Here is a 15,089-nt window from a genome sequence, read left to right as displayed (position 1 = left end):
ATCTTATTATATCTTTTTTTTAGATTAAAATTTTTTTAAATTTATAAAAATTATTAAAATTACAAAAATTAAAATAATAATTATATTTTTAAATAATATTTAATATAAAGAAATATAGATTTTCTTCTGTGAGACTTGTATTATTAATATTTTGTACTACAATTTATATGTACTATTAATATTTTACTATTCTAAAAAAAATTAATAATATAATTGCATTTCAATTTGTGGATGAGTTTTTAATCTTATCAAATATAAAATTTCTAAAATGTAATATTAAGTAAAAAATATATGTATATCAATAAATAGATTAATATTTCATAAAATATATATTTTAATATTAGGATATAAAAATTGTCATTTCATATTTATTTTATTGAATCATTTTATCAATGTTTTATCAATTTATTTTAATAATTTTAATTAAAGTTCTTTGAAATAAATGACTAAAATTAAAAAATAGATGTATATTAAATGTAAGATTATGTATTTAACAACATATCAAAAGAGATTATATTACATATTATCTATTAAATTAATTTATTGATTTAATGAGTGATATTTTGCAATTTTGAGATTCTATATATATATGTGTTCTTCTTGATTTATTATTTAATTTTCATTATCTTTAATTATGAATCAATTTTTACATTATTTTGATTAAAAATCTTGTATAATCAAAGCTATTATTTATTATGCTATGCATGTTTTTTTATAATTTATTCTTTATAATATCATAAAATTGCTGTAAGCAATTCTTTCTAGCTTACAATTTTGGGCCAAAAATATAAAATAAAAATCTAACTTATCTAAATTTAAATCACATATGAACATTAAAACAATTTTGACAATGATAATAATGAAAAATGCAAATGATATACAAAATCGAAAATTGTTTTTATATTTTATATTATATTATAGAAAAAAGAATCATGTATAATAATATATTATATAATTTATGTATTAACATAATAATATAATAATTGTTACATCTCTAAAAATATGATATTAAAGATATACATTATAAAAAATACACATTATCAATAATTTATGTTTTAGTTTATCAATATTAATTTGCATTTTTACCTTATCTATGAAAAATATATATTGAAAATATTTTAATTTTTGGTATTTGAAATTTGAAGTTTGAAATTTGTTTGAAAGATCAAATCTAAAAATATTAATATTAATTATATTAATTATATTAATATTAATATTTTATATTAATACTATTATAACTTTTATTTTATTATGAAAATAGAAAGATAAAAGATCATTATCATTGGCATAAATTATAAAAAAAAATATAATAATATTATGAAATTTAAAATATAATAATATAAAAAAAGTTAGATATAATTTTTATTAAGTATATTTAAGAAAAGAAATTTCAATACAGCAATTAAATACCAATTAAATACATAATAACAATGCGTTAAATGTAAAAAAAAAGAAAAATATTATATTTTATTAAGTACTTTTAGTACAAGATTATTTATGCAATATTTTAAAAATATACTTTAAATAATAATACTTAAAATCTTACGTAATAATACGTAAAAATATGGAAAGAAATTATTGCATATAATAATAATAATAATTAAATCACGATACCTGATACTTATATTATATTAAGTTAACATTTTAGTTGAAAATTATTTTTAATATCTCATTATTTACAAATAAAAGAGATTAACTTGTTTTTGATATTCTTAATTCTAAATTTAGATAGTAAATGTTGATTTTTGTTAATAATTTATTTTTATTTTATTTTTACATTGTGTCCAGAAAGTTCATAGATTTGCCGATATAAATAATTGTTCCAATGAATTCATCTTCAATATAATATATATATATATATATATAATATATATATATATATATATATTCAATATAATAAATGAATGATTAGCATAAAATGTTTTGTCCTCGTTTTTATTTCCAATTTCAATTTCTAAAAATAAATGAAAAAATAGATTATATATGTTCCGTACATTTATAAATAAATAAAAAAAAGTATTTATATAGAAAGATATATACTTCTTGATGATTTGATTATATCTGCTACTTCTCTGATATATTGTACATTATTGTTCAATGATATATTGTACAAATCAACATCATCAAATTTTAAATAATTTTTTTCTTCGCATTTCACCATCGCTCGGACTTAGTTTTTAAAATATTTGCAAAAAAAAAATACTATTATATAGAATTTTTTTTATATATATCTATATATGTGTAAATCTGTCATTATTTATTATTTCTTTAAATAATATTATTTTATATATTATTTTTATAACATCATAGCAACAATTCAAAATGTATAATAACTAGAGACTGATAAAAAAGTTTCTTCTTTATGATGTATTTAAAATCTAATGTCTTAAATCTAATGCCGAGCTTGGACATTCTTTTGAATCCACGAAATGTAAAAATAAAATATAAAATAACTCCTTTGGACAACTAAAATTAAAATGATATTGAGATACATTATAATTTCCATTACCTAAGGATTATTTTATATTTTATTTTTATGTTTCGTGAATCCAAAGGAATCTAACATTCAGTTCGACATTGAATTTGAGATATTTTTAATTTCACTGTAATCCATGAGAAATTAGATTTTTAATTCATTCATTATACATCTTAATTGTCATTATGTATTTATTTTATATAAAGATTTATATATAGAGAATAAATAACGATCACATATTTATGCAACAGTAGATATATTAATATAAGAGGAATTCTATATAATAGGAATCTTTTTTTGCAAAAAAAAAAAAAAGAAACTCGAAAACTAAGATTGAACAGCGATAATATCTATAATTAAATATCGATGATTACTATGATATTTTAATATGTTAAAACAATTTTTTCTTATATATATAATCATTATAATTTTAATATTTGTCAAAAAAATTATTGTTTATATTAATAGCAGAAAAGAAGCAATCGCATATTTCGCATATACTGTCATGGACACATATATATAAATGAAATTTTATGAAATAAAATAAAATTAATAATATTTTTTTCAAAATATCTCGAAAACTGAGAAATAGTTATATGTAAGATAAATATTGTTTAAAATTTCGACTTCACATATTTAAAAATCATCGAAATCAGTAAGGTATATCTCTTTTTATATAATCCTGAAAAATAATTCTAAATATAGATAAGTTAATAAAAAGAAAAAATTTACCGGTAACCACATAAACTGTAATTCCATTTTCATTTATTTCGATTCCAGCTTTAAAATATTCGAAACCTTAAGACGTTTTGAAATTCGTTTGGTTTGAGCTATAACTCAAGCAATAAGCAGCATAACTATAAGCAGTTAACATTGCAGTATCATCAAAAATATCGCGAATACTAAGCTAATAAAAAATAAAATATAAAAAATAAGAAACTAAACGCAAATTAATAAAAATAAAGTAATAAGAAAATGAACGATAAGTACTTCACGTAGAATGGATTCTAAGTGGCTAGAAAAGTCAAACTTGAATTTAGGAATTAAGACGTCCACATGTAAATCTTGCATCAACTATATGTATCGTGTTAATACAAAGGGATTAATTTTATTGGTGAATTGATCAATTCCGTTTAATATGCGTGATAATAACAAATATATAGCGAACTATCCTTAAAATAAAATAAAATAAAAAAAAGAAAAAAGAGGATAATAGATTATATACATCATATGGAATTCTTAAAATTTTGGCGTCCAAGTCAGAAGATTCGATGTAGTAAAAGCGTCCGTAAGCATGCATAATATATGTATTTATAGTTCGATTATCAATTAAATGAAATTTGCCATTTCTTGTATTTTCTGGAGAAAAATATTTACCATGCTACAATCCTTTGAAGAAAAGAGTATTTATAATCAACATCAAAGAATTTTTTATACTATTATCTAAAAAAAAGAAGAAATTTATTTGATTATATACAGTTTATATAAAATGCAATATTCATTTTTTAAAACGGAATAAGATTTGAATAATTATCTAGAAAAAATTTCTTCGTCAAATTTCAATGATTTTTGGAAATGTTATAAAAAACAAGATTTTGAACAATTTTTTTTATGCATATAACTGTCATTGGTTTCACTTTTCGAAATATATGAAAAAAGATTGTTACATAGAATTTCTATATTGATAATAATTATATTCATAGCTGCATGCGATTTATGTTAATATAATTACATGATGATAGCAAATAAGATCTATAACAAATGAAAAGTTAAAAATTTAAAAATATTTTTTCATAGATTATAGTAAAATAAATTAAAAATATCTTAAATCCAATACTGAATTTAAGTATTCCGCGAATTTGAAAGAATGTCCAAATTTGGATTTAAACATTTTAAACTTATTATTTTGACATTATTTTTTGACTGATATACTGATACTCATTATATATTTTTAATGTTAATGTATTTGTAAGAAAAATAGATAAACAATAGATAGTCGTAGATTTATGGAGTTATGTATACATATATGTACAAAAAAATTTTATGTAATGATAGCGAATAGTTTATATTTAATTAATTATTAATATTTTTTTGTAAATATCTTGGAAATTAAGATTGAATGATAGTTATATATGTAGAAAAAAGATTCATAGAAAATTCATAATAGAAAGTTCAAAATATTAATATTTTTATAACATATTTAAAAATCATAAAAATCGATAAAAAAGCTGCTTTTTAAAATAATTACTTAACTTTCTTAAAATTGGATCAAATGATTTGTATTTTTTTGAGATGTTAGAAGAATTAGTTATATAACTAAATAAAATAATACTAAATAATGTACATTTTTTAAAATAATTATTACTTAGAATCGTGAGAAAAAAATGAAAGTCATAATTTTTAATTTTTTATCTAAGTATACAATGAAATTTAAAACATACCTTTTATAAATTTAAATTATATATATATATATTATATATATAATATATATTAATTAATATATTATATAATATTATATAATATATATAATATATATATATAATTAATATATATATAATATATATTAATATATTAATATAATAAATATATATGTAATTTAAATTTATAAAAGATATGTTTTAAATTTCATTGTAGACTTAGATAAAAAATTAAAAATTATGACTTTATATATATATACATAAACTTTTACGGAAATCAACATTGACATATAAAAGAATTACAAATATTGAATATATTACAGAATTATATTTATTATTGTATATATTATAGAAACATTATACAAAAATCATGAAAAATTTTTAAAATTCCGTTTTAAAAAGTATAAATACTTTTATATATATAAATACTTTTGTCATTATAATTATTATAGTTTAATTCTTACCATCTTCTATTATTTGATTAATATTAGTATTAATAATATTATTGACCCAATTATTAATCGTCTTAACTAATAGTTGTGCATTAGATAAATTCGCAATGATCATATCGCTATTATAAAAGATTTTTACATTGGCTTCATATTGCTGTCTAACCGAAATATTCGAATCAATATAAATTCGCGTATCAATATTCAAAATCATTATATGCTGTAAAATTAGTCTGAGAAAATATAAGGAATATCAGATTTGATAGAAAAAGCATTTATTTTTGTATTTATTTTTTATTTTTCATATTTCTTAGCTTTGATTTTTATCGTGATTATATACAATCAGAAATTTACCTGAGATGATTGTAAAATATTAGAAAACTTTTTTCGTGTAGCATTTCGGGTAGTGGATAATTGCAATATATTAGTAAGTTCATATGCAGTTTCAGTTTGAGCTCCTTCATCTAGTAATACTAATACAATTTTTAAAGATATCGGCGAAAGAATAACATTTTTAGAATATTTCTTGCTTATACTCCAATGCAAATAGAATGTCAGAATAAAAATATATATATAGTATTTATATTATGAAATTGGTATAATTTTGGTAAAACTTCATATACATTACTTTGAAAAATGTCCAATCAAAAATATTGAAATGTTTTCTTTGATAAGGTACAAAATCATTATTGTTTTTATTATGATTAATAATTTCACGATTAATATTTGTAGTCATATTTGTATCGAAAATAGATTGCGATTTCATTATCTCCGATTTACATTGTTTTAATGTGAGAATTGTTATATATGTAACCATCAGATAACCTGAAATTAAATAATATAATTATAAATAATAATAATCTGACTCGAAAATATGATTATTTATTCATGATCGAATCAAAAAAAAAGAAAATTTTATCTTGAACCAATAATCGTAAAAAATATCAGAATGAAAAATGCATTTTCTTGTTATTCTATATTTTTTATACAGAAAAATTTACATGCTTACAAAATTGCTTTTAATAATTAGCGGTTTTCAATTTTAGTTATTTCATTTAAAATTTTTTTAAAGCTTTATTTTATCATTAAAATAAAAAATCAATCAAAAAACTAATTTTTTTTAAAAAATGTTGGTATTATTACATTGATCATTATTTATCAATAGTTCATATAAACATATCACAAAGTGACAATAATCAATATCGTAAATTAATATTATCCTATTATATATTTATTCAAATAGTGATCTTATAAAAATAAAATATAAAGAATAAAATACAATTTTATATATAATCCTTAAATAATCAAAAATACAATAACTAAAGTTATAAATATGATAAATGTTAATCAAATTAATATATAATTTCAATCATTATATTTTTAGTTATTCAATGATTATTTTATATTTTATTTTTGTAAATTCATGGAGAGTTGTTAAATATGATGTAAGTAATTTATCTGCTATAGTCAGATTAGTTACTGTTTTAATGTGTTTAAACAGTTGATATAATAATAGTTATACCGACACATGTTATCTCAGACGTATAATTTAACATAATAGTATCAAAAGTTTTTAACAAATATTTTGAAAATTAAAATCATTTGCTTATTATATGTACGAAAAAAAATTGATCAAAATATTTCCTTTATCATATATTTTGTAACATATTAAATTCATAAAAATTCGTAAAGTAATAATTCGATAAGTTCATTTTGGCATTTTTTTTAAAAAAACGACAAAAAATGTTTTTCACTTTGATTTTTTGATCTAATGATAAAATAAACATTTAAAAAAAAATTAAAACAAAATAAAGTTAAAATTGGAAAAAAATTGTTAAATTGCACAATTAATACTTTTATTATTAAATAAATTTTTCTTACCTAATATTTCAACGATGTATTTTATAATTTATAAATGTATGTTACGTATGTGTAAAATTTAGATGGATATATAGAAAAAAACAATGAATTAAGATAAATAGAATGAATAGCTCTACGAGATCTATTACATGTTGATTGATCCAGTATTCAATAGATAAATAAATTCATTTAGTAAAAAATAATTAATATATTTAATTATTTATCTGTACATATATATTTACTCTACTATTTAATTAAAAGTTTTACAAAATTATATAAAATCATAATATATTTTTCTTCTTTTTTTTTTAATAATTAAAACACTTATTAATTAAAATTCGAATTATTCAGAAAAAAAAGTGCGAGTAAATTTTGAATAAATTTAGAGAATAATAAGATTGAATTATGAATTATAGCAATGTTTATATTATTATTATATCAATTTAATAAAAATCAATTGAAACAGAATACTTATTTATTTATTATTTTATTTATTTTTATTTCATTTTAATTTTTAAATAATTTATTTATTTTTTTTTAATTAATAATTTTTGAAATAAATTTTTAAGATTGATGATTATGATCTTGTAAGATATGGATTATTGATATGTTTGAATTTCTAATTAGTTTCTTGATTTTTTCCTATATTATTTTTGTATTTTTTTCTGTATTGCTGTATATTTATCAAAAGCTTTCGAAATTAAAAATAATCCTGTTCATAGTTATATAAATTCGAATTAATTTTACTATTTATTTTTTAAAAGAAGATTTAAATAAAAAATTAATTTTTTTCGATCAAAATAATAACACAAAAATAGCTTTTTACCTGTCACAAGATCAAAATTAACGAAATTAATTATATAAATTGACACAAACACATAAATTATCATTATAAAAATATTATTTAAGAGAATTACAAAGAAAAAAATTATAAAATGAGTTCTAATTTGAGCTGTGTATTATATTAAAATTTCATTAGAAAATAGTAACAAATTTGTTGCAATCTTAGTAATTAAAAAAGAATTTATGCTTCACGATAATGATAAAGATAACTTTCATATCCTATTTAAATAATAATTATTATAATTTTATTATTATAATTTATTATTATAAATTAAATAAAAATACTTATTAGTTATTATTTGATTTTTTGAAATAACAGTGTATAAAAAACTGTTGTTAATCAATTTAAGATATTATAAACATGAATTATTTGACTTTTTACACTGATCTATTCATTGATAATTTTTTCAATTTTTGATATAAGTATAATAATTTTGATAACTTATTTCATAATTAATGAATTAATTAATTAATTGTAAAATAAATTATCAAATAGATCTAAAAATAGATTAAAATATAATATATAGTTTTTAATCCTTCTCTTTTACTTATAAATATCAAACTGTTACAATTCAATTATAATAATATATCGTTTAAAATAGACATGATTTTTTTTTTTTTTTTAATATTTCAATTCAAATAATTGATCAAAATATTTGCAATCTTGGTTTTATATATTTTAAAGATCTGACGAAATCTGAAACAAAAGCAAATTGCATAGAAAAAAATTTTTATTTATCAGAAAGATTTTTTTTCGCTATTTTTAATTAACAAGATTCTTGATCAACACTAGATGAAAATTTTTTCTTAAAAATAGTCATAAAAATATTCACATTTTATTATCTTTACTGTTTCTTTTACTGCAAGAAATTGCAATAATAATTAATATAATATATGAGAATATTTGTTTGATTAGAAAAATTATAAACAAAAAACAAAAAAAAATCGAATCACTTTTTAATCCAAATATAAATATAAATATATAACTCAATACATTTTACATATTATATTGAATTGAAAAATAAAAAAAAAATGCTTAATTTATTATTATTATGAATTATATAAATGATAGATTTTTAAAATTGATTTAATCTATTTTTTTCATGATCGTTTTAACAACGATTCGTCCTTTATTTGTTTGCGCAAATTTTCAGTCTCATCTTCACTACTGCTAAAATAATTTATTACATTTCTTCTCTTATTAATTCTTCTATAACGACTTAATTCTTTATCGCTTATGCGTTTTCGTTTTTGCCTTTTAAGTTTTTTTTCCGCTTTTTCTAGTTCGGACAATTCTTTGTCTCGAGTAATTTCCTTATCATCAGTTTCGTCTCCCGTTACGCAAAACGAATCCTGAAATTCATTATAAAAAACAAAAATATTAAAATTTAAACATTTGACATTAATATAATCATTTCACTTACATTTATGTAGGATTCGTTTTGAGTTATAGGTTGTGAATATATATCTATATTAGAATTAAATGTGCATTGTTGTTTAAAAAGAAAATTTTGTCTATTCACTGGACTTTTAGTACTCTGTAAATAATGAACATATATATCAGATGTATCTTGTACATTTTGCGTATAACTGACAAAATCTTCGAGATCATTATCAGTTTCAGAACTTTCATTTGTTGTCTCACTATTCGAAGAAACTTCTGCTTCCTCCAATATAAATTCATTTTTTGTTTTTCTCAATTTTTGATTACGATTATGTTTTCGAGAATATTCTGTTTCTTTTTTCTGACTTACATATTTTTTCTTATTTTTTGATTTATCAATGAAGGAAATACATTTCTTTTCTTTTATAGTTGAAAGATAAACATTTTTGGAATTATCTTTATTCATAGAATCATTATTAAAGCAATTATAATTCGAATTCCTTTTTCTTACATTCGCTAATTTATTTGCTATAGTCATACGAGAAGCGTCTTGTTTTGAAATATTTTTCGACTTTTCGATTGAAATCCATTCTTTATTATTTAGATCACACTTTTCCATATTATTTTCAATTTTTAATTTCTCGTTATTTTGCTTTTCTTCAAATGTATCGAATTTTATATAATTTTGTACAGTATCAATTGAAACTTTAAAATCATCATCCCAATCATATCCTTCCATTTCTAATTCTGTGTTAATTATGTTTTTTTGATTATTTAAATTTGTTATGTTATTAAAATTCTTTTCATCTTTATCAATCGAATTATTTATTTCTTCATCAATATTTGATTGATTATCGATTTGCAATAAAAAACTTTTGTCTTGAAATATATCATCTTCTGATTCACTGATCTTTGAAAGTATTGAATTTGAATTTAATCGAGCTATTTCATCAATTGTTTGTTTTTCATTCAAGGTATATTCATCTTGAAATTCAACAAATTTTGGCATATTAATAGTTTCAGTTAAATTATGTTTATATTGATCCATTGGAATTGAAGAAAAATTATTTATTTTAATTTCTTTTTGCAAATTATTTTTTAATCTAAAATTATTATCTAATTCTGTAATATTAGAAGACTTTTTTATTTGTTCATTATTTTTAATATTTTTTATCCAACTTTGTTCAAAATTTTCAATATGATTAGTTTCAGAATCATCAGATATTTCATTCAATATATCTTCAAATTTATCAGATATTGATCTTTGTAATATGTTATTTGTATTTCCTGTTTTGAATGATTGTAACGGATTATTTTTTATACATTGCTTGGAAACACTTGAAGAAGGACAAGTAGAATTCTCTAGTTGTTTTTCCTCATTATCCGATAAATCAGTTTCATTTGATTTATTACTATCATCAAGTAAATCTTCAAACTTGGAAAATGATTTTTGTTCATATTTATCAACGATCTCTGTTAATGTTATTTTATTTTTAACTACATATTCATTATTATGTGAATTATTCCAATTGTCATTTTCATTATCATTATTTGATTTATTTTTGTCATAATTATAAGGAATATTGTTCAGTGTAATTAAACAATCAAGAACTTTAATATCAGGTACTGTAAAATCCACAAAATTTTTAATAAAAGAAGATTTAGGTATATAAGATTTATTAATTTTACATTTGTTTTTTATATTTTCTTCTCTTGCAGAAATCTTCAAAGCACATATTGTAAGGAAATCAACTGCATGATTGTCGCAAAAAAGAATTTTTACATCTGATAATTTTGTAGTGTTATGATTATTAATATTTTGAATTGCTTCGAAATTAAGAGTTCCACAATTATATTTAGAAGATTCTTTGTTTTCTTCAACTTTCAAATATTTCATCATTAAAAATTTAGTTCCCTCTTTCTTCGATACTAAATTAGATTCTAAAATATATATACAATTTATTTCGTTGTAAAAAAAGAAAAAAAATATATAAAAAATTATATGTTCATATAATTATAATATGTTTATTATAATATATTCATATATTACCTTTTTTTTTTATAATAGTTTGATGTTTCTTTTCTTTATTATTTGCCTCTCTTTTTCTGTTTTTATATTTTATAACAGGAGTCTTTGGTTGTATACTAATATGCATTTTTAAACATTCTGGAATTAAGATATCGGGAATCATACGTGGGTTGTTTTGATAAAGCGAAGAGAAAATATTATTCGTATTTAATACTTTATAATTTAAAGAATCTCTTCTAGCTATTGTAGATTTTAACGTCTGTAATGTTAAAATATAAATAAAATAAAATAAATAGAAATAATATAGAACATTTTTTTTTAATTACTTTAAATTATTTTAATATCATAGAACATTAAATTTTAAATTACTTCATGTTCTTTTCCATCTGTAACAAGAATAATTATATGTCCATCGCGTTTTCGTCCTGTTCTTCCCATTCTTTGTACTAGCCGCGTCGGTGAATGTTGAGATACATCGAAACATATTATTAAATCTACTTCTCCAACGTCCAATCCTTCTTCTCCTATTAGAAATGTAAAGATTTTGCAAATGTGTATTTTCATTAAGTATGTTACTATTTTTTATTATTAATGTTGTATACTACATACCTATACTCGTAGATATAAGAACATTGACATAATTATTTTTAAAATTCTCTAATGCTTTTATTTGTTGCTTTTGTTTTTGCCCAGCTTGACCAACGAACATTTGGGGTCTTATTAATGGTTGGCATTGTAATAATAGAATATAAATTTCACTTACAATATCTCGATACTGTACAAAAAGAAAATTATATTAAATTGTATAAAATTAAAATTTGGTTATATTATAATAAGATTAAAAATTATAAACCTCGACAAAAACTATAGCTCTTGTATTATTTTCTTTTTTTTCATTATTTTTAAAATGACATATAAGCAGTTCTTTCAATTTATCGAATTTCGTATGTCCAAATATGAGATTTTGGGGTATCTGAAATAAAATTTTATGTTAGAATTGAAACAATAAAAAACTTTATCTAATTTATAATAGAAATACAAACTTCCATTATAGTTTCTTCACATAAAACTTTTGTATCAGGAAATGGACCAAGATATGTTTTAATATCTTCAAGTAATATTTGTAATTGTGATTCCTCATTCATCCAAAATTTATCAGAATGATCTATTAAAATAATATAAAAATTATTTAATAAATTAATAAATAATATTAAAATTATAAAATAAAAGAAATAACAATTATACTTTGATAAAATTTATAAAATGCTCTAAGTCCATCTCTAATCATAAGTTCATAAGCATGATACATTGTCATTAAAATGTTTAATGTTTTTATAATTTGTCCATAGTTTCCTGTTTTATTTGTTTTCTTTTGGAATTCTTTCAATAAATGGAAAACCTAAATTATTTTTTGTTTCATTTTTTTATTATAAATAAAATTTAAAACTAAAGTATTAAATTTAAACTTAATATTAAAATCTATTAAAGTATTAAATATTTTACTAAAATATTTAATAAAACTTACTCTTCCTTTTGAAATATTTGCAGTTTGTCCACAAAGAATATTATATTGAAGTAAAATTTTAACATGACGATCCATAATAAAAATATACTTCTCTTTGTATTCTGTCAATTTATTATTAAGTGGTACTAAAATTATTTCAACTTTTTTTTTATTAATATAAGGTACAATATCTAAAGAAGTTTCATCTCTTAATTCCACATGAGCAATTAATAAATTTTGTAATACCTATAAAATATATTTAAATAGAATTATTTCAATAAATTATAATTACAATTAAAAAAATCATTTATTATTTTTGGATGTATTTGATAACAAAATATACCTCATGGACATTATCAATTTTATTGCCTGGTGTAGCAGAAAGAGCTAACACTCTGAAATTTTGATTTTTTCCACTTAATATGCGAATACACTAGCAATAAACAAAATATATTATTATTCAATTCAATAATAAACAATATAAATTATATTAAAATTTTTTTTTTATTTCTACATGAATAATTTCATTATTTTTACATATAAATAATTTTTATATGGAATAATTACCTCACAGTAAGAGTGTTTACCCAAAGCTTTATGAGCTTCATCTATAACTATACATTTTATTAAATCACTAGGTACAACATTTTTGTTTAAATCATTGTGAAAAACTTGAGGAGTAGCAAATATTATTCTTTTTTTTGACCAAGCTATTTCTCGTTTCTTGAGATTAATTGCTCCTAAAATGTAGTAATTTTATATTTAATAAAGTAAATATAAATACTTAAATATAATAATATTTTAAACTTCATAAATTATTTTTTTACCTGTAAGTTCAATAGTTTCCGCACTAGGTATGCCCATAGTATTGTGACATGCAAAAATTTGTTGCGCAACTAATGGTTTGGTAGGTGCTAAAAATATAATTTTCCCCCATGGATACCATCTCCAAAAATTATACATTACAACTGCAGCAATAAATGTTTTTCCTAATCCTAATAAGAATAAAAAATAAAATATTATTGCTAATTTTTGTAATTTTTTGTTTTGTTTAAATATAATGTTAAAAAATATAATTTCATTTACCAGTAGGTAAACAAACTAATGTGTTTCTGTATAAGCATGCTTGAACAATATTGAACTGATAATCTCTGACAGGATAATTTTCTGGATAAATCCATGTTTTGCCAGCTGATAAATCAAATCCTTTTGTTTTTTCATCAAAAGAAATCTGAGGATTTTGAGACAATTCCATTTGAAAAGTTTTTTTAATTGATTTTAAGTTATAAAAGTTTCATTTATTTCACCATTTATAATTTTGCAGAAAACAATTTTCTTAAATAGATTTAAAAATAATTTTTTTATGAAATAATTATTTTTGTTTATAATCAAAGAACAATCATATGTTTATAATCAAAGAACAATCATGTAATAAAAAGAAAAATTAATATATAATAATTAATATATAATATTTATAAGCATATAATGTATAAATATGTATATATTTGGAATTGTATTGTTATTGACTTCCTTATAGTAAAATATGAAAGCTACATTTTAGTTATATAAAAAAAAATTATATTATCATGCTAGGGAATTTTTTTTAAATATGAATAAAATATGGAACCATGTTTAATAAAACATAAACTAGCATTTTATCATTAAAAATAATAATTTTCGATTTATGTACGCATCTAAAATCCTTTAAATTAAAAACATTATCTTTCTGAATATTATAAACGATATTGAATCAAAATGCATATTAATAATTATCATCCATTTAATAGTACAATATTTTTCATTTGGTTCAATATTTTTCATTTGTACACATAAGCAAAACATTATAGGTACATATTTCTAATAAAAATAAAATAAGTAAACATCTTGTTGTTTATACTATATAAATAGTAAATTTGTTCATCAAAATTATTTAAATTACTATCGAAGCAGTATAAAAGAATGTCAATATATTATTACATTTTTATTAAATTTTATTGATCTAATTAACTATGGATTATGTTATTAAATGATATTATGTAAATGAATGATAACATTTAATATGAAAAAATATTAAAATGATATAGTAAAATGCTTTTACTATAATTATTATTATATTAATAATAATAA

The 15,089-nt window shown here is 19.2% G+C and overlaps 1 protein-coding gene, 1 long non-coding RNA gene and 1 pseudogene across 2 annotated transcripts; all 3 read right to left on the bottom strand.

Moving 5' to 3' along the window:
* Window positions 1-604: 604 nt before the first annotated feature.
* On the bottom strand, window positions 605-2,598 carry LOC133666111 (uncharacterized). Its single transcript, XR_009829778.1, has 2 exons — window positions 2,041-2,598; window positions 605-1,954 (listed from the first exon to the last, which is right to left on the bottom strand). It is a non-coding gene; the product is annotated as an uncharacterized LOC133666111 (long non-coding RNA).
* Window positions 2,599-2,803: 205 nt separating this feature from the next.
* Window positions 2,804-7,242, bottom strand: LOC108003485 (serine protease inhibitor 27A-like; annotated as a pseudogene).
* Window positions 7,243-7,390: 148 nt separating this feature from the next.
* Window positions 7,391-14,489, bottom strand: LOC108003516 (Fanconi anemia group M protein). The gene is made up of 13 exons (XM_017065790.3): window positions 14,049-14,489; window positions 13,790-13,957; window positions 13,530-13,702; window positions 13,306-13,395; window positions 12,984-13,208; window positions 12,704-12,857; window positions 12,502-12,623; window positions 12,312-12,431; window positions 12,068-12,233; window positions 11,828-11,982; window positions 11,480-11,717; window positions 9,470-11,370; window positions 7,391-9,398 (listed from the first exon to the last, which is right to left on the bottom strand). The coding sequence occupies exons 1-13, from the start codon at window positions 14,215-14,217 to the stop codon at window positions 9,147-9,149; spliced, it is 3,933 nt and encodes a 1,310-aa protein (XP_016921279.3). The 5' UTR covers window positions 14,218-14,489; the 3' UTR covers window positions 7,391-9,146.
* Between the last annotated feature and the right edge of the window lie 600 nt (window positions 14,490-15,089).

This window comes from Apis cerana, linkage group LG1 (genome assembly GCF_029169275.1).
Source record: "Apis cerana isolate GH-2021 linkage group LG1, AcerK_1.0, whole genome shotgun sequence".
NCBI lineage: Eukaryota > Metazoa > Arthropoda > Insecta > Hymenoptera > Apidae > Apis > Apis cerana.
The sequence above is the reverse complement of the archived record's forward strand: the minus strand, read 5'-3'. Positions and strand labels throughout refer to the sequence as shown.